The sequence below is a fragment of the Lasioglossum baleicum genome, chromosome 4, assembly GCF_051020765.1.
Source record: "Lasioglossum baleicum chromosome 4, iyLasBale1, whole genome shotgun sequence".
Taxonomy (NCBI): domain Eukaryota; kingdom Metazoa; phylum Arthropoda; class Insecta; order Hymenoptera; family Halictidae; genus Lasioglossum; species Lasioglossum baleicum.
In genome coordinates, this window is record NC_134932.1 from 7,525,990 (window position 1) to 7,544,742 (window position 18,753).

The 18,753-nt window shown below is 35.0% G+C and overlaps 2 protein-coding genes and 1 long non-coding RNA gene across 10 annotated transcripts; 2 read left to right on the forward strand and 1 right to left on the reverse strand.

Moving 5' to 3' along the window:
- The first annotated feature begins 101 nt into the window (after positions 1-101).
- LOC143208127 (lamin-C) lies at positions 102-11,085 on the forward strand. 3 transcript variants are annotated; one of them, XM_076422226.1, is made up of 11 exons: positions 102-695; positions 3,394-3,706; positions 3,825-4,117; positions 4,199-4,393; positions 4,500-4,728; positions 4,934-5,155; positions 5,234-5,338; positions 5,705-5,763; positions 6,430-10,122; positions 10,214-10,790; positions 10,884-11,085. In XM_076422226.1, the coding sequence occupies exons 1-8, from the start codon at positions 295-297 to the stop codon at positions 5,726-5,728; spliced, it is 1,782 nt and encodes a 593-aa protein (XP_076278341.1). In that variant the 5' UTR covers positions 102-294; the 3' UTR covers positions 5,729-5,763; positions 6,430-10,122; positions 10,214-10,790; positions 10,884-11,085. The 3 variants fall into 3 exon arrangements, with proteins under 3 accessions (XP_076278341.1, XP_076278340.1, XP_076278339.1); XM_076422225.1 differs by lacking the exon at positions 5,705-5,763 and having other exon boundaries at positions 6,430-8,436; positions 8,499-10,122; XM_076422224.1 differs by lacking the exon at positions 5,705-5,763.
- Positions 7,811-12,306, reverse strand: LOC143208141 (uncharacterized). 4 transcript variants are annotated; one of them, XR_013008850.1, is made up of 3 exons: positions 11,295-12,303; positions 8,315-11,180; positions 7,811-8,236 (listed from the first exon to the last, which is right to left on the reverse strand). It is a non-coding gene; the product is annotated as an uncharacterized LOC143208141 (long non-coding RNA). The 4 variants fall into 4 exon arrangements; XR_013008848.1 differs by having other exon boundaries at positions 7,811-11,180; positions 11,295-11,561; positions 11,674-12,083; XR_013008849.1 differs by having other exon boundaries at positions 7,811-10,971; positions 11,043-11,180; positions 11,295-12,060.
- On the forward strand, positions 12,112-18,310 carry Su(f) (cleavage stimulation factor subunit su(f)). 3 transcript variants are annotated; one of them, XM_076422217.1, is made up of 14 exons: positions 12,112-12,300; positions 12,380-12,432; positions 12,564-12,755; positions 12,906-12,938; positions 14,483-14,580; positions 14,651-14,804; positions 14,875-15,108; positions 15,177-15,560; positions 15,633-15,888; positions 15,966-16,035; positions 16,109-16,205; positions 16,291-16,549; positions 16,623-16,757; positions 16,841-18,310. In XM_076422217.1, the coding sequence occupies exons 2-14, from the start codon at positions 12,409-12,411 to the stop codon at positions 17,074-17,076; spliced, it is 2,172 nt and encodes a 723-aa protein (XP_076278332.1). In that variant the 5' UTR covers positions 12,112-12,300; positions 12,380-12,408; the 3' UTR covers positions 17,077-18,310. The 3 variants fall into 3 exon arrangements, with proteins under 3 accessions (XP_076278332.1, XP_076278333.1, XP_076278334.1); XM_076422218.1 differs by having other exon boundaries at positions 16,862-18,302; XM_076422219.1 differs by having other exon boundaries at positions 15,642-15,888; positions 16,862-18,275.
- Positions 18,311-18,753: the final 443 nt, after the last annotated feature.

The window sequence follows — 18,753 nt, forward strand, 5'->3', positions numbered from 1 at the left end:
AAAATGACGAGCAATTGGTCGGTGGCACGAGTATGTAGTCAAGCGCGACCAATCAGAGCGCTCTCTTGCGTTTACTAACGCGATATAAGGATGTAAGGAGGTTGCTTCGTTAACGTTGGCGTCATCGCTAAACAGTTCTTCCGTTGACTGAGGCAAGAAGATTGGGCTTCGGTACTTTTTTTAAATCGCTCTGAGCGTCTTTCACGGACACGGTGTTATCGTGCACCAAGTTGATGACTCGATAGTGTGAGGATCAGTGATAGTGCAATAAAGGGGATCGAATATCGTGAGAAAATGTCAACGAAAGCAGCAAAGAAGAGCACGATGACGAGCTCGGGCAGCGGCGTGCAGTCGCCACAATTCACGTCAACGCCGATCGGTCAGAGGCCGGGTAGTCCTTTGAGCCCAACGCGTTACTCTCGTCTTCAAGAGAAGCAGGATTTACAGAATCTAAATGACCGGTTGGCTTGTTATATCGACAAAGTGCGACATTTGGAATCGGAAAATTCCAGATTGTCGCGGGAGGTTGAGACCACCAAGGAAACTATCACCCGCGAAGTATCCAACATAAAGGTGATGTATGAGCATGAATTGTCCGAAGCAAGGAAATTGTTGGATGACACCGCAAAAGAACGAGCGAAACTTGAGATTGACACCAAACGATTGTGGGATAGCAACAACGAACTGAAAACTAAGTAAGTTCCCTCTTATTTCGTGATTTTGTTGAATTAACATCTAACACAAATGTATTAGTCGATACACTATTTCAGTTTCTCGAGTCTGTTACACAAGACTCTGTGTTTGATTAAATATTTTAGTTCGAACGGTTCATATAGGATAAGTTGTCACGAATTTGATACAGTGTGTATAGTAATCCATGCTTTGTACACACTTTGTATTATAGTACATTTTTCTATAGATTTCTGAAACGTATGTCAATAGATTATAAGATAAGGAAAGTAATAACAGAATGGGCTTAGGCTTCATAGAAAGACACAACAATAAAAAAGATAACAAGGTCATTTTTACGTGATAAATGATTCTTTCACATTTCTAGATATCTTATCTTGTATCTATGTATTTCAAATGCTATCTGTGACTTTTTGTATACATTGTACAGTTTATATTATGAAAATAGTATAATAATTATCATAGCACGCGATATATCTTAATTAAAATTGCATTTTGTGCTTGTGCAGCTAAGTTTGCTTACATTCTGTTGGTTACAGCATCAAAATATTTACATGTTATACATACTTCTATGATTTCCTGTTTCTATATAAAGAACGGTTACATTAGTATCACAAATGTCTGCATGAATATTTCATTAGATGCATGCCATTGTTTATCTTGTACCAGCATTAGTGTGGTTTTATAAATAACGAGTGTTAACAAATTGTATCTTTGTATTTATTTTAGTTGCCCAAATTTTCTAAAATTTATCATTAAAAATTATTTTTTAAATGGAAGTTTATTTATTATTAACTATTAAGTATTAACTAGAAATCTCTCCAATTACTTTAAATTTAATGTAAATACAATAGATTTTAAAACATTTGAAACATAACGTATAAAGCAATTGATTACATTTGTAAGATATGCTATTCGTAAAATGCATTATCACACAAGCGTACCAATGTAACATTCATTCAAAGAATTGCGGCATACGTCGCGTTATCGAGACGAACGGAATTGATATTGCACCCACAGTATGTTCAAGTCGTAAATGCGAAATGATAAGAATTTTCCAGGTATATATATATACCGTACTATATTTATAGCGTGGGTTCAGTTTTATGAAAGCTCTCTGTCATATTGACAAGGTAAAAGTATTGTTGATAAAAAAATTACTGCACTTGCATCGTGTTATTTGGTTCAAACGAAAACGTACATAAGATAGGAACGTTTCCATACAAGGGTGTAACCATTCATTTTTTGAATATTTGGGTGTGCCTAACTTGAAATGTGACGTTGCCACAACCGATTGCGTCACGCATACTATGCGGCGGTGATGTCATCTTCAACTGCGTGTATAACCTCGACTGAAAACATTGACCTCCTTTCAGAGAGCGTTGAGCAATCGATAAAAATACGAGTAGAATCCTGGAACAAACGGGAAATATTATTTCCTATGATCAATGAAGCGGCGCGCGACACAAAAATAAGACCATACGATTTTTAGCATACGAGACGTATGTGTTCAATACAATATATTCGATTCAATCTAAATTTTGCATTGTTGTATCGACAATTATAACATAACAAGCTGTTAAAATAAATATTTATTCGAATAACAGCTAAATCCGGGTTAAAAGCGGGCGGCCATCTTGGGTGACGCTGCTAGGGGTTCTGTCAACGAATACCCCCTGCCTTATTCACTTTTTTGTTAGCATGTAGCCGACGCTCCGTTAAAATTTCTGTATCTACCGTAAAAAAAGCTAAAGAATTTCATAGTTTTTGTATTTTCGTTTTTCTCGCTTTTAATTCTTTTTTCTCAGTTCTCCTTTGGACTCACGATAAGATTCAAAATTACTTCGGAATAATGATTTAGTTATCTTGGAGATACCATCGCGCGAAGCGAGCGTGCGATGCCAACCTTGCATCTGTAGCACTTGTGAAAAAAAAGACGATTCTCATAAAAGGAATAGCGATGACGACAGACCCCGTATGTCCTTGTATGAAATGCAAACGCGACATTTCTTTTTTTTTTTGAGAAAACGTTTCGACATATGTACTTGAAATTTATGTTCAATTAATAAACTGCTCCTCTCTCGTAAATGTCAATATTGAGTAAACCTGCATGTTGGGCATTTGTTTTACCGTTTCTTACACGCATCATTATTGTTACGTAAATGTTTCGTATAACAGTAACATTGTGTGAATCTTTTGTTTTGTTTTGTTTAAATGATACAAGCAGATAATACTGATAGGCTGCAAGGTTTAGGGTAACGGAATATTAAGTCGAACCGAGACAGTACGGCGGAAAAAATTCTCGATGTGGGTCGTTGCCTGAAATAGAAACACGCGAGCTTACCTCTTCTTCGTGACTGCCGGAATCTCGTGAATGATCGAAATTTTGTTACAGTATTCATTCCTTTTGCGTACGGTTTAAATTTCACGTTGTTTAAAATTGCTGCGCTATGCATGAATGATTGATATTAATGAAGAACTTAGAAATTGAAAGAACGAACACATTGTATACGACATACATATATAATGTATGTGCATGCACGTGTAATAACATTTTTTTTTGTTTAGATATTTTACCAAATTAATTTGAGTTAAAAGGCCAAACCTTGAATTTATTAAGACATACTAAATTATATTGTGATATCAAATCTTTTATTTAAGTTAGTTAATAACTCTTGTAAACTTTTAATCATTTTTTTTCAGACTGGATAAAAAACTTGTAGATCTGCAAGTTGCAGAAAGAAATTTAATATTATACGAAACTCGTTACAATGATTTGCAATCACAGTATACTCATTCTCAAGCAGACCGTAAAAAGTTAGCTGAAAGAGAGAAAGAATTGGAAGATGAAGTAGAAAAATTGAAAACACTATTAGAGGATGCCCGTAAACATCTTAGCGAAGAAACATTACAACGTATAGTTCTGGAAAATAATATTCAGAGTTTGAAAGAAGACATCAGTTTTAAAGATCAAATTTACCAACAAGAATTGACAGAAACAAGAACAAAACGACAGGTTTGTATCTTAAATCCTCTCTTTAATGATTACTTATATAAAATATTGATTTCACTTATCCTTTGAATATTATAAATTTGTTTAATTTATGATTCATCTAATTTATGGAATATTTCAGATTGAAATCTCGGAAATAGATGGTCGACTTGCTGAACAATATGAAGCTAAATTCCAAAACTCTTTACAAGAATTGCGAGATCAATATGAAGGACAGATGCGAGTTAATAGAGAAGAAATCGAATTACTATATGAAAATAAAATAAAAAATTTGGCAGCTCATGCTCAGCGCAACAGTGGAGCTGCCAGTTTAGCTGTTGAGGAGTTGAGACAGACAAGAACGAAGATCGAGGGACTTAATCAAAAGATTAATGAACTTGAGGCAACTAATAATGCTCTTAATGCACGAATCAGGTAATACTTATATAATACATATTATAACTTCATCTTAATTCATTGTATCAATTTGTAATCGTTATATAATATTTTATGCAGAGATCTAGAAAATCTGCGCGAAAATGAGAGGACACGCCATGCGGAAGGTTTGGCATCCCTGGAGGCAGAATTATCACGTATGCGTAATGAGATGGCTCAACAACTGCAAGAATATCAAGATCTTATGGATATTAAAGTAGCTCTTGATTTGGAAATTGCCGCATATCGTAAACTTTTGGAGTCTGAGGAAGCAAGGTAATTTAACATAAATGTATAAATACTATACCAATAATGTATATGTAATTATTAATATTTTAAATTCCAGGCTTGCATAATTAATAGATTTCGTTTAATTTCACAGATTGAATATTCATCCTATGCAGTCAAGCTCAGCAGCACCAAGTGGTAGAAGCACTCCTTCAAGACACACACCACTAAGAGGAGGCAAACGAAAACGTACATTGTTAGAAGAAAGCGAAGAACGCAGTAGCACTGATTACAGTATAAGTGGATCAGCTAGAGGGGATGTAGAAATCACAGAAGCTGATCCTCAAGGACGATTCGTGAAACTTACCAATAAAGGCAACAAAGTAAGATGAACATAAAACGTGCCATTTATAGTTGTTCTGCATAAAGCAGAATGATGGTTACCTTTTGCATTTCAAACAAAAACATGATCTCTCATTCGTAAATTGTAAATATTTTTGTGAATATAATAAGATGGAAATGTGGTTACTGGTTCCATCTTATGAACACAATAATATTAATTTTATAAATTATTTCTTTCTTCTCTAGGAAATAGGTCTCAGTGGATGGCAAATTATCCGCAAAGCTGGTTCCTTGGAAACAATGTTTAAATTCCACCGTACTGCCAAAATAGAAGCAGGGGCAACTGTCATGGTATGGTCTTCAGATATTGGCGCTTCCCACGAACCACCGTCAAATATTGTTATGAAAAGTCAGAAGTGGTTCACAGCAGATACTATGACAACTAAACTTCTCAATAACGAAGGCGAAGTAAGTCATAATCGTTACAATTAATATGTGACTATCGATGTCATAATAGATGCTAAAAATGTCTTAATTTGTACATAGGAAATGGCCACATCAGAATGCAAAAGGCAGCAACTGTCTACATCCGTGTCTCGGCATAGAGAAAATTTAGGTTTCAGATCGTCTGAGGAACTTCACCATCAAGAGGTACATAAATAATTTAATTTTTATGTATTTTAATCACACAGTTGAGATATTAAAATGCTACATTTCCTTAGAATCAATAGTTTTTGTTTTATAAACTTCATAATTGATCGCGAAAGTGTAGAGTGAAAGCTAACTCAAAAGTTTGTAGCGTCCTCCTCGGTTTTGTTATAAGCTTAATTAACGAAGACAATGTGGCTATAAAATATTTTAATATTTTTGGAGTATTAGTAACAAATTTGAAGTACACAATTTCTTTTCGAAAGTTCCGTGGTTTATTTCTTATTAGCTTTATTGGTACATATATGAAAAATAAGTATATGATAAATTCGGGGTGTGTGTTATCAACGCCATCTTCTTATTCCATAGAGAAGATATCTCTACCCATATTAACTGAGCGACCGAACGGTACTGATGGGTCGATTTATGTAAGTTGTTTTCAACTTATCAGTCGTTAAAATAGGCGATGATGGTTAATATACTTCGCTCTACAAGTACAAGAAATTATTTGGCTTTGTTTTTTTTTCTTCCTCACAGCATTTTATTTTCATGCTCACGCTTCACTAAAACATCATGAGTGTTTCAAGATAATGTGATCGTAAAATGTGAACATTTCATTAGTTAACCACATTGTCTTTTAGGTATATAAATTAATAAATAAATCTGTCGGTATCGAAACATCATCATTGGTACCATATGTAACGTGATATCAGAGGTATTTCTACGGTACATTGCTAACCAGTCAGATTGAAGATAGATTTGGGCACTCTAAATTATATTTATCAACCATATTGAATAATATTTTATTCTATAAAGTTAAGAGTGTAAGAATCATGTACATGCGTGAACACATTATAGTGTGTGTATATATTTACATGTTTATATGCATGCACAAATGAACACGCATGATTTAATTTTCTTCATCAGTCCCCAACATGAACGATTAACATTCATTAATCCGTGCTATAAAAATGTTGTAACTAATGAACATGGCGTAATAATTGTATGTAGTTGCGTTACGCTTCCTGGGTTAATCGATATGTCATACGTATTTAATCTATTCTACAGAGATGTGATTCTTTTTTCTGTTCCAGGGCGATCCACAGGGAGATGAATTCTGTCGCCTTATGTAAAAACAAGTCCACAAAAGTAATCTTAAGAATAACAACAGCACGTTTAAAAATGCTTGAAAGGTACAGGAAGACATTTTACGAGATTCGATTTCAAATAACAGAGTCTCCAGTTTTGTCGACACATACACACATATAAGGAATACATATAAAAAATGTCTTGATTGATATATATATTTTGCTTAAGAAAATAAAGAAGAGATGAAAAAGAGAAATTCACAACACCATTAGTACTTTACGCAATAATACCTCAAAACTTGTACACGATTTGGTAATAGTCTGTGTACGTATTTAGTATTTTGTATGGTTTGCAGTTATTTCACGCTTAAGGCTGCGCTCACAGTGGCTCCGATATCGGCCGATTCGGTCGACGTCCGACGTTGTCTCTTTTTCGCGCGCTCGAAAAAAGAGACAGATGCGTCGGACGTCGGCCGAATCTGCCGATATCGGTGCCACTGTGAGCGCAGCCTAAGACGAGGGGAGAGTGGGAAAATGATACAAAATGTGTGTGAATATACAACATTTTCCTGCTGAGAATATATAAAGTAAATGTAATTATGATATAATGTAGCTAAGTAAAATATGTTTTTATGTTTGTAAAAACTTTGACAATCGTAAAATGATTTTATGCATAAATCGATTTAACCTTTTTAATACAATAGTATACTAGGAAAATGTTCAACTCAATGCAATTCCATATTTTCACAATATAGTTCAATTCGCTTTGAATGAGATAACATAAACATCATTTTCCCTGGGAAACTTTTCTTTTATGGTTTGAAAAGCTTTGACAACGATTAAGAAACAAAAAGAGTTCCTACTGTGCACTTGTATCGTAGCTCTCAATAGTTAGGAATCGTGGAATTACATAACAAAAAGAATATTTGTATACAAGTTTGGGGTATTACTGTAATTTAGAGATATGTACAACGCAACAAGACAACTATTCTGTAATATATGATGGTTAAATCAAACTTAACGAAATGTTTCACAGTGATTGAAACAATTTATTGCATTTATATACTTGCACATCGTACAAACCTTAATTTGTCGATTACTATCAAAGTTAACTATTATTTTGTTGAATAAGTAGCACGAGAGGAATCTTTCTTCATAAGACCGAAATATTTTTGGCGTATCATTTACTTCTACCTAGTCGTTATCGTGCCTTTCAAATGTATAAAAAAAAAGAAGTAAAGAGGTCATTTTTCTCAGTAGGTGATAGTATTTATTTTTAAGTACAAAACCCGGATGTAATAGGAGTGTGGCGACTGTATAATATTCAAGCATATTCATTATCAAGGAAATATCTTCTGATACCTACACTACTGACGTTGCTCTTGAGTTTTCTATAAATTAATATAATAAAAAAAATGTGAAAGAAATTATGTTTAATAGAAATGTATCTGCTCCGTCATCCGGAACATGATTTTGTTAATTGTATTCGACTTTATACCATTTATACTAATAATAAAAGTCTCTAATTAACCATAGAATCTTTGTATTCATTTGTTTATTATTATTTCAAATGCGGTTTATAAGGATATTCTTAAATATATAATGTGTTACCAAATATGTACATATATCGGTATCCTATATATTGGAAAAACCGAAATTATTACAGGTAAATATATGCAAATATACCGGTATTTTCATATACGTCCCTGGTTCCAATGTTCCAATATGTAGCTCATGAGCTACACGCGCTCTTTCCCCGCTTAGGTACTTCGCCCACTCTTAGACTTCATCGTTGCCGTAGAAGTCTAGAACTCTACTTTAAAATAACAATTTAGGCATTTAGTTTATGCGTTTACAATCGAATAAATGGGAGTCCGAAACTTGGTCGTACCTTAGTAATTACACCCAGCGAAGGGGCAATAAAACGATTAGCATTTACCTTCATACCCCTCTTCGTGCGCGGCGCACAGTGGGGAAAAGTGACTTACCTCGCTTCAAAAAGAAATAATAAAGGTACATTTAAGCACTAATAATATTGTTGCAATATTTTTTATAAATTGAAAATAAATTTCCAGAGGTTCTGCAAATATTGCTGGTTTTTCGGAGCATCTGCTAGCGACATTGCAGATGTACGAAGGCTTTTATTTCGTCGTGCAAAAGCCCCAAACCTAGTCTAGGGTAGTAAAACTTACCCGGTGTCTGCAGGATGGCAAATTATTCGAGAAATTACTTTTACGGGCGTAAAAAAATTTAATAACCATGTCATAAAGGTATTAACTGGGTACCGCCAGGTACCGCTAGGGCCTGTTCGATCGCGCTACACGTGCGGGCCCGAAAAGTCCCTTTTTTACAACTTGCTAGCGACCACCATAAACTACCGGGATTTCCCACCCCCGCCAAAATAATGCTCCGCCCTCGATCGTATCTTTGGAAAAGTTACGCCTTTCCGAAAATCACGATAAATAGGCAGGAAGAAAAAGTCCGCGGTGCAAAAGACGTCTGCATCTGAGTGAGTGTTCAAGTCTTTGTTACAAGGTTCATTAAATATGGATAGTGAAAATTCTTTTGTGAATGATAATAAACGAGGTAGTGTTCGTGGTCGCGGTCGCGGTCGCGGTCGTGGTCGCCCATCTAAGAGAAGCGTAATTAACAGAAGCACCGGTAGAAAGCGTGTGTCGATAGAAGGAGCCTCAAGAAGTACGGTACTAAGGCGGGCTCATGAACTATTGACAGATGGTACGTATAACATATCCATAATACAATCAGCTGCGCGGGTGAGCAGGAATAATACTGTTGTAAATTCGGAAAGAAGTATTACAGAGGAAGATTTTCCATCATGTCACACGAAGGAATCAGCATTAGCTTTTTATTTAGAATACGATTATAGCAAAAGTAGATATTACGGGTTGGTGAAAGATTCGAGATCGAGAGGCTCCTATGTTTATCCATCGTATCCAATGATAAAATCAGCTATGATTGAATGCGAGCCAAAAAATTATCAAAAATCGGAAAAAGAAGTGCTTGTACCACTACAGGACATGTTAAACAAGACAGCTGAACGTTTATGTAATTCAGTGGCATTACAGTGGGATGAAGAGAATTTGAGTAATCTACAGCTAATTACCACTATAGGATTTGATAGTTCATCTGGCCATGCCAATCCACATCAACATTATGAAAATGAAGAAAATGAAAATCCAAACACACATCAGACACTTTTTGTAAGCAGTATGATTATCATACAATTGAAGAGCCCATCCGAGACGTGTAAATGGATTAATCCGACACCCCAGAGCACCCGCTTCTGCCGACCATTAAGAATTGCTCTAGAAAAAGAAAGTGATTCGAATATTCTTCGAGAATATAATCGTTTAAATCGGCAAATTAAATTTCTTAACAAACACAAATTTGAAATGGAAAATGGGAAGAAAGTGGAAATATTTTACAAAGTTTCGCAAACATTATTCAACGGAAAATGCATAAACACCATTGTAGGAAATACCACAAGCAGTAGATGTCCAATATGTTTACGTACCACACATCAGTTTAGCGATTTCAGCGATAATTTCGAGCCGAGAGAATCTGCGCTACAGTTTGGTTTGGGGCTCTTGCATGATGAAATAAAAGCCTTCGAACATCTGCTGCATATTTCCTACAGACTAAATCTAAAGACGTGGGATATGCAAAGGAGCGTCAGAGGTAAGTTTGCATTTTTATAGAATACAAAGAAAAAGAATATTGATGCAGAAAATAGAAATGATATGAAAATAAACTTTTTTATCGATTTCAGAGCAATTTGAAGAAAGAAAAATTATTGTAAAGAATAATATATATGCCAAACTTGGTGTTCGAGTAGACCAAGTGTTACAAGGGCATGGCACAACAAACACTGGCAATGTCGCTAGAAGATGCTTCGAAAAACCAACAATATTTGCAGAAGCTCTGGAAATTGATGTTCAATTTGTAAAAAATATTGCGACAATATTATCAGTGTTTAAGTGTAAGAAGCCTTTAAAAATAAGAGAGCTTGAACAGTTCTGTTGGCAGACGTATTGTCTCCACTATACACTATTTCCATGGGCTCGAATGAGCCCAACGTTACATAAATTATTAAAACATGGTTGCGAAATAGCACAGCAGTTTGTATTGCCAATAGCGTACTATTCAGAGGATGCGAACGAGTCATGGCATAAGCTTTATACGAGTCATGGCATAAATAATCGAAAAAACAGATTGTTAGACGTTTTTAATCGAGCAGTACAGTTAACCGATCCTAAAATATCACTGATCTTAATAAAAGATCGATTACAATTCTATCGAAGAAATCAAGTTGCACCAGAAGTTAGAAACTTCGTCGATGAAAATATGTAAGTTAAAAAGATTAAGTACTCACCTTCTTCTATAAATAAGAGTATAATTATGAACAATACATATCTAATTCATATTATTATACATTACAGCTACACAGAGCCTGCAGAAAGTGCCAGTAGTAATGTCAGCGATATGTCAAGTGATGACGAGATGTGAGGTGCTTCATGTGTTTCGTAACTTAAAACGTTCAAATACTTTATTATTATTATTTATATTGTGTTGTATATATGAGAATACGATGTACATACGTTCAAATTAGTGTGTCATAAAATCATTTCAACGAAAACATGATTTCATTAATTTCTTGTCACAAAAATCGATTTCTTGAAAAAACCAGAGGTCGTAGACAAATTTTGAGACCAGATTTGAAATCAGCGTGGAAAAATCTACGGGAAATGATATATAGCAAAAATTAAAAAATTTTTTTTCTGCCGTGGTAACGCAGAAACCACATTTTCTGGAAATTGTGAAAGTTTCTCAAGGTTAAAAACCGTTCGTACCGTAATTTCCCTATTTTTCCCATATTCTGCAAAGTTTCAGCTTTAATTTTAAAAAAATTCATCGCTCTACCTCATTTCTATCGAAAGTTATTTCTTTTTGGAGCGAGGTAAGTCACTGTTCCCCACTGTGCGGCGCAAGGAGAGATGCGAAATAGGGTATGCAGGTATACATATAAATGGGAATCGTATTATTGCCTCTTCGATGAGCAATTACTAAAGTACGACCAAGTTTCGGACTCCCAACATGGTAAACGCATAAACTTAATCCTACAATATATTAATCCTATATAAATTCAAAGATTTTTACATCTTACAATGCCCATAGCTTTTTTATGCGTCAACCGATTTCAATGAAACTTTGTACATGTATATAACTTACTTAGATTTACAAAATACATTATACATGTTTTAAATTTTCATTACATAGGCACAGATGAAAAATTTAAAACTCGTGATCTTTATTTTTTCCTTTGTAATTGGACCAATAACAATGGAAAACAAATTATTTACACATTAGCTAGTAAACTAACGTCTCAGAAAAACTCAAGCTGCTGCATGGGTCCAATTTTGAAAGAGTTTTACGGGATCCGTCAAAATGATGGATTCTATATAATTTAAAATTGTAAAGATGCTTCCCTGAGAAATTTACCAAATTTATTTCTTAGGGTATATATTATTGGAAAAATGGCCAAAAATTTGGATATACACATGTTTGTTATTATGCAGTTATTATGTTTATAAAATAATACTTGGGTCTGGGTCCAAAGTAGATCTAGTCACTGATTGGTCTGTTCCTATCTCGTTTGTGGTAGGGGGCAACACTATACTGGCGACTCCGAAATCCCGGACGTGATCGTGAATATCGTGATCACTCTCATTTCCTCTTTGTCGTAAGTCGTAGTGTAAGCAGTCGTAAATTAGAACTCGTTGGCCTATCTATATGAACGATAGATCGAACGCAATCGAAGTTTTGGATTGTGCTGTTTTCTCGAGATAAAAGGCAATTGTGAGTTGTGAGTTGGCTGTTGGAGAATTTTCACTTGTCTTTGTCGTTTATACGTGGAAGTTTTTTTTTCTTATTACAGAGCACCAACGACGTCGAAAGTATTAGAAAATGACCGACGATAAAACGGAATTCGTAAGTGTATTCTATAATATGTGGATAATTCATAGTGGGCGTAACATAACCTCAATTTCCTGTGGCAATGTATTTTGCGTTTTATTCGGAGTTGTGCATAATTAATTGTTTCGTTCGATCTTTTCGTGTAGGACTGGGGAAACGAGAAATTGCAACGTGCTCAAAAGACAGTAGATGAATCGCCTTATGACCTGGAAGCATGGAGCATCCTCATTCGGGAAGCACAAAACAGACCTATCACAGAAGTAAGGCCAGTGTTTGAGAAGCTCGTTACAGTATTTCCTTCAGCTGGTCGTTACTGGAAAATTTATATAGAACAAGAGGTAATGCTTATACATTTTTTTCCATTACAACTATCATGTACATGTAACGCAGATGATAAAATAATAGAATCACTATCGAACGATCCATTTAGATCAATGTTTACCTACCAAGATGAAATTATATTTTATAATTTTTTGTGAATGTTTCAGATGAAAATGCGCAACTTTGAGAAGGTGGAAAAGGTATGTTAATATTAATTGTCCGAGTTTCAAAATTTAACGAACTTATTTTATATTGTTAAATTTCTAGTTATGTGTACTATTTAAATTGCTCAGTTGAAGTTACACACAAACGATTTTCAGTATTAAAATTGAAACAAGACTGTTGAGTGAAGGTTTCCCTATAATATAAACTTATATTTAAATGCATGTTTTATGAATAATGAAGAATAATTTATAGATTTCAAGTAACACCCATCTTATGAAATAGGCAAATTTCTTACTTAACAGTGGTATATTTAAAAAGTTTTAATTTGATTTTCTTAGTGCGGTAGGATTACAGATAACAGATTTATTAATCCATTGTGATCGAATATTATCATACAATGTGATTCTGAGCACTTTGCATATTATATGAGGTGAATAAAAACAATATTTCACCATAAGCAAATATTTCATTGATTAATGATTGATCTGTTGATACATTTGGGAGGTTGTTTTCTTTGTTGAATACTATATTATTAGAAATGCATGTAGCAAATGCATTAAACTTGACATACCAAATGGTAGAGATGGTATAATGTTCGCATACTTCAACTTATGAAGGCAGCTTCCTGAATCTAACAGCCTTATATTCCTTCCTGCAAACACACTTTTCACTGTGCTTGGATCGTGTTACTCGTTATGGCATAAAATTTACAGTACAACTAAAGTGTACAACTTCCATTGGTTATGCTACAAAATAAAATAATCAAAAACAAATATTCACAAATAGTAAAGTAGTGCAATTGCAATTGTGTTTTCACAAATGATATAGAGAAAGTCATGGTAGTGTACTTTTTAGTTCCCAAATGAGTTTGAGAAATTACATAACTTACCTTCCCCTTAAACAATATTTGAGATATATATTAAGATTATATTCTCAACTATTGTGAAACATACACAGAGGTAGCATAAGGTGATATATGTTTTTAAATATTTTTTTGTAATTATTATATTACAAAGTCACGATTAGTAAGTTAAATATTTATGTCACCTTATGTTGCTTCGAATTGTCTAAATTTTTTTGTCATGTTTCGGGATCATTCATTTCTCGATCCCACATAGGTCAAATGTTTATTATATTATCACCCCGATTGCAAAAAATAAAGAGACTTTTTTATTTTAAGGGGTCTGTTTTATGTTACTTTTACAATCTCGTGTCTGAAGAAAAATTTCTTTCTGAATTATTACCGGATAAACTATATGTTTATGTAATAAACCAATTCTATCTTGATGCATTGGTGCATTATTATTTCTCCCATTTATATACAAACATTGTTGTAGTGATTGTATTATGAATTTTGCATCAATAAATTATTGAATTTCTGCTTCCTGATCTTTTCGATGTGATTCTTATTGATTTTAGTAATAATGGTTAAATGTATATGTGTAATAAAAATAAAAGACTTGCCTGTTGGGTAAGTAAGGTGGTAGATACGTTTCTTGTGATCACATTCAAGTGAACTTCATGTTGGTGGTATGTTGTCTTCTGATGTTGCCTCTAAAATACTTCTTTTCTCTAACAGCTTTTCCAAAGGTGCCTCATGAAAATCTTAAATATTGAGTTGTGGAAACTTTACCTTTCTTATGTCAAAGAAACAAAAGCCAGTCTTGCGACGTATAAGTAAGTGTTTATATTTATAAGGACTTCATCATTCATTATGACGATTGATTAAACAATAATACATTCATAGGGAGAAAATGGCACAAGCATACGATTTTGCATTGGACAAAATTGGGATGGATATCCATTCTTATAGTATTTGGAACGACTATGTAATGTTCTTGAAAAGCGTAGAGGCAGTTGGCTCGTACGCTGAAAATCAAAAGATTAGCGCAGTTCGCAAGGTAATTAATCCGTAGAAACATGTGATGTCAATGTAATGCAACTGTTTTTCTTAACGTTTACAAATTATAGGTATATCAACGCGGTGTTGTGAATCCTATGATAAATATGGAACAATTATGGAAAGATTATATGGCGTTTGAACAAAATATTAACCCAATAATTGCAGAGAAAATGGCAATTGAGCGTTCCAGAGATTACATGAACGCGAGACGAGTCGCCAAGGAATTGGAAGCTGTGACTAGAGGATTAAATCGAAGCGCTCCTAGTGTGCCTCCAACTGGGCATCCGGAAGAAGTTAAACAGGTATACTTCTCTAATCTTGTTGTAGAAGGAACGTTTCATCAGTATGCAATTCGCATTACACTACGCAGGTTGAATTATGGAAAAAATATATTGCGTGGGAGCGCAGTAATCCCTTGAGAACAGAAGACACTTCATTGGTTGCTAGAAGAGTAATGTTTGCCATCGAACAGTGTTTACTGTGCTTGGGTCATCATCCAGCAGTCTGGCATCAAGCAGCACATTTCTTAGAATTAAGTTCAAAGATACTAACGGAGAAGGGAGATGTAAACGCTGCAAAAAATTTAAGCGACGAAGCCGCTACAATGTTTGAAAGGGCAACTAGCACGCTGTTATCAAAGAATATGTTGTTATATTTCGCACACGCAGATTTTGAGGAAGGAAGAGTGAAATACGAAAAAGTTCATCAAATATATCAAAAGTTCCTCGACATACCCGATATCGATCCCACACTAGTTAGTATTAATTTTTTTTTCTTTAATTTCAACACTTACATGTCTTTTAATGTAACAATATTATTAATACATGTTTTACAGGCATATGTGCAATACATGAAATTTGCGAGACGTGCAGAGGGTATAAAATCAGCTAGAACAGTTTTTAAAAGAGCCAGAGAAGATCCAAGATGCAAACACCATGTATACGTTGCTGCCGCTTTAATGGAATATTACTGCACTAAAGACAAAAATATTGCATTTCGGATATTTGAGTTGGGTTTAAAGAAATTTGCAGACAATCCTGATTATATACTTTGTTACATCGACTACTTATCGCATTTAAATGGTAAGATACACGAACTTGCTTGTGAATAAAATTTTTCTTTCGTATATTTCTCTACAACTTTTTGTTTCATATTACAGAGGATAATAACACGAGAGTTCTGTTTGAGAGGGTTTTATCTTCCGGTAGTTTAGAACCAGAGAAATCAGTGTACGTAGTCAATACTTACAAATAATAAATTATAATTTCATTTTATAACTAACAGCATAAAACTTTCTTTCAGTGACATATGGAATCGCTTCTTGGAATTCGAGTCAAACATTGGAGATTTGGCTAGTATTGTTAAAGTCGAAAAGAGGCGCAGTGCGGTTTTAGAAAAAGTATAAAAAGTCTATCTGATAATAAAATATTCAATTTTTATTTCACGAATTTTTACTGACAATTTTAATTTATTTTCAATTGTAGATTAAAGAATTTGAAGGCAAGGAAACTGCACAATTAGTAGACAGATACAAGTTTTTGGATTTGTATCCTTGTACTCCAATGGAGTTGAGATCTATAGGCTACATGGAAGTATCCAGCGTTACCAGGAGTACCGCTGGTGTGTTACCGCGAATTCCAGATCCGGAGGAAGCTATAGCATCTTTACCTAGACCTGATTTGTCACAAATGATACCTTATAAACCAAAAGTGAACCCATTGCCTGGAGAACATCCAGTTCCCGGCAAGTATTCCTACTAAAGTGACCATCTCATACTCACAAGTGATCTATAATATTAAATTTTTCGGTTGTTTAGGTGGTTCTTTTCCGCTGCCGCCAGCAGCAGCACAACTTTGTACCATGCTCCCACCACCTGGTTGTTTCAGGGGACCATTTGTAGCGGTGGATTTGCTCATGGATGTCTTCAACAGAATTCAGTTACCAGACCATGGTATAATTCTTGTGTCCTCTACATATTTATTTAATCCAAACTCTGTTCGATTATTAAGCAATTCAATAGTTATTGTGACAAAGATTGTTGCGCTCGATTTCCAGCTCCATTACCGATAGCGGATAACGGATGCGACACAAAATTGTTCGACCTCGCGAAATCAGTGCACTGGATCGTTGACGAGAGCAATGACGGAGTCAGCATCGGATCAAAACGTAGAAGAACGCGCTTAGGTGGTGACGATAGCGAAGAGGAGGACCTGCCACCACCACCCGCGAACGATATATACCGCCAAAGACAACAGAAACGAGTCAAATGAAACGATGGGGTCCATGAGAAACGAAATAATTGAGACCAGAGCTTTACCCGTCGTCTTCATGCAATTTGAGGAGAAGCTTGATGCACGTTGTCATATATATTTTTACATTTTCCGTTTGTTCCGGAACTAGGCGTTTCCAAAGCGAACAAACCTATAAGTACGAAATAACGTGCGATTACTAAATTCCTTATGTGACACTGTGTACGATATTTTGAGTACTATGTACTCAGAAGTTCTCTAACTTTACGCTGTTAATTTCAATTTTGTTCGGATGTGTTCATTCATATGCATACACACACACACATATACATATGTACACGTCGAACCGCGATCGAGACGAGAACATCGCGCGAAAATGTTCAGGAGGTTAAACACGATTGTTTTATTACTTATCTCCGCTGTACACTATGAATATAGCATATAAATATACGATCGAGATTTAGTTTTTACACCAATGATCGACGACGATTTCTATTACACGTGAAAAATTATTGCTCAGGACTCGCGAATCTATCACCACGAGCATAAATAAATAAATAAATGTGATCGGCACAATCTTTACAGTTGTATTAAGATCAAACGATGTCTTATCTCTCCAACTATACTGTATGGTAAGAATGACACTATTTACAACATCTATATGGTATACACGGAATTTCGATGGAATCTACACAATATCAAAGCCACACGATCTATTCGTTTTGTTCGCTGAACAATCTACTAACGTATGTAGTGCCGAGCGAATGTATTCAAACAAATGACTCCCTCGTTCTGCCTTTGATTTCATTATTTCGATTGATTGTTTGATAAGTGCGCGTATGTATTCCACAAAAACGGATTGAATCTGTTAATTTACTCAAGATTTAATCATGGATAAATAGATTCGAAAGGGAGAATGGTGAATAATTATAATAACTGTCTCGATACATTTGTCCCAAATGTTGTACATTCGTAATTCGATCAATTCGATTAATTGTAAATTCGATCTGTATAATTCGATGTGCAGGACCAATAAATGATCAGCATCCCATCGAAACATTTTTATTCGTTGTGCGAACACAATCTTTCTTACCCTTTGTCACGAGCTCCAGTTGCGGCGGAGAATGTACGATTTCAAATGCGACATAACGGAGCAATATACAATCATTACAGCGAGAGTAAATCGTTAGTACTCCGGAACATTTGCGCGGCAACGAAGTAAATAGTTCGTCACGGCAATTGGTGCCGTGCAAGTTGCAGTTTGTTAGCAGGTATAACTGCTCGATAAGGGTGCAATTAAACTTTGATCGCTATTCCTAGTTCGAGTGGCTGGTAATGGCCCCTCTGGGTTCGCGGCAAATTGGGCTGCGAGCCGCGAAAATAGTTGCCGTGTGTCGCCGAGATTGTTTTGAAAACTTTAGACATTGCTGAAATCTGCATACGCCGACGCAACTTCGGTCAACTGTACTCGCGGGTTTCGCACAAAAGGCTCCAGCGGAATGAGCATAATTAGGTCTGACTGATACGTAATCTGGTTCTAAACTCTCTGTTATTTTTCACAACTGTTATATTCCCATTTTCTGTTTCAAACACTGTATAATATCATTCATTTCTCTGGGATGCTCGCAACAATTCTTTCTCGAACGTTCTTCCTACTATCGCTTTGACTCCGGAGTATGTTCGTTAATAAACATTAGC

Coding starts and splice junctions, on each gene's coding strand:
- LOC143208127 (XM_076422224.1), top strand. CDS start 295: ATGTCAACGAAAGCAGCAAAGAAGAGCACGATGACGAGCTCGGGCAGC. Junction 3,707..3,824: donor AAACAAGAACAAAACGACAG/GTTTGTATCTTA, acceptor GGAATATTTCAG/ATTGAAATCTCGGAAATAGA. Junction 5,156..5,233: donor TTCTCAATAACGAAGGCGAA/GTAAGTCATAAT, acceptor ATTTGTACATAG/GAAATGGCCACATCAGAATG.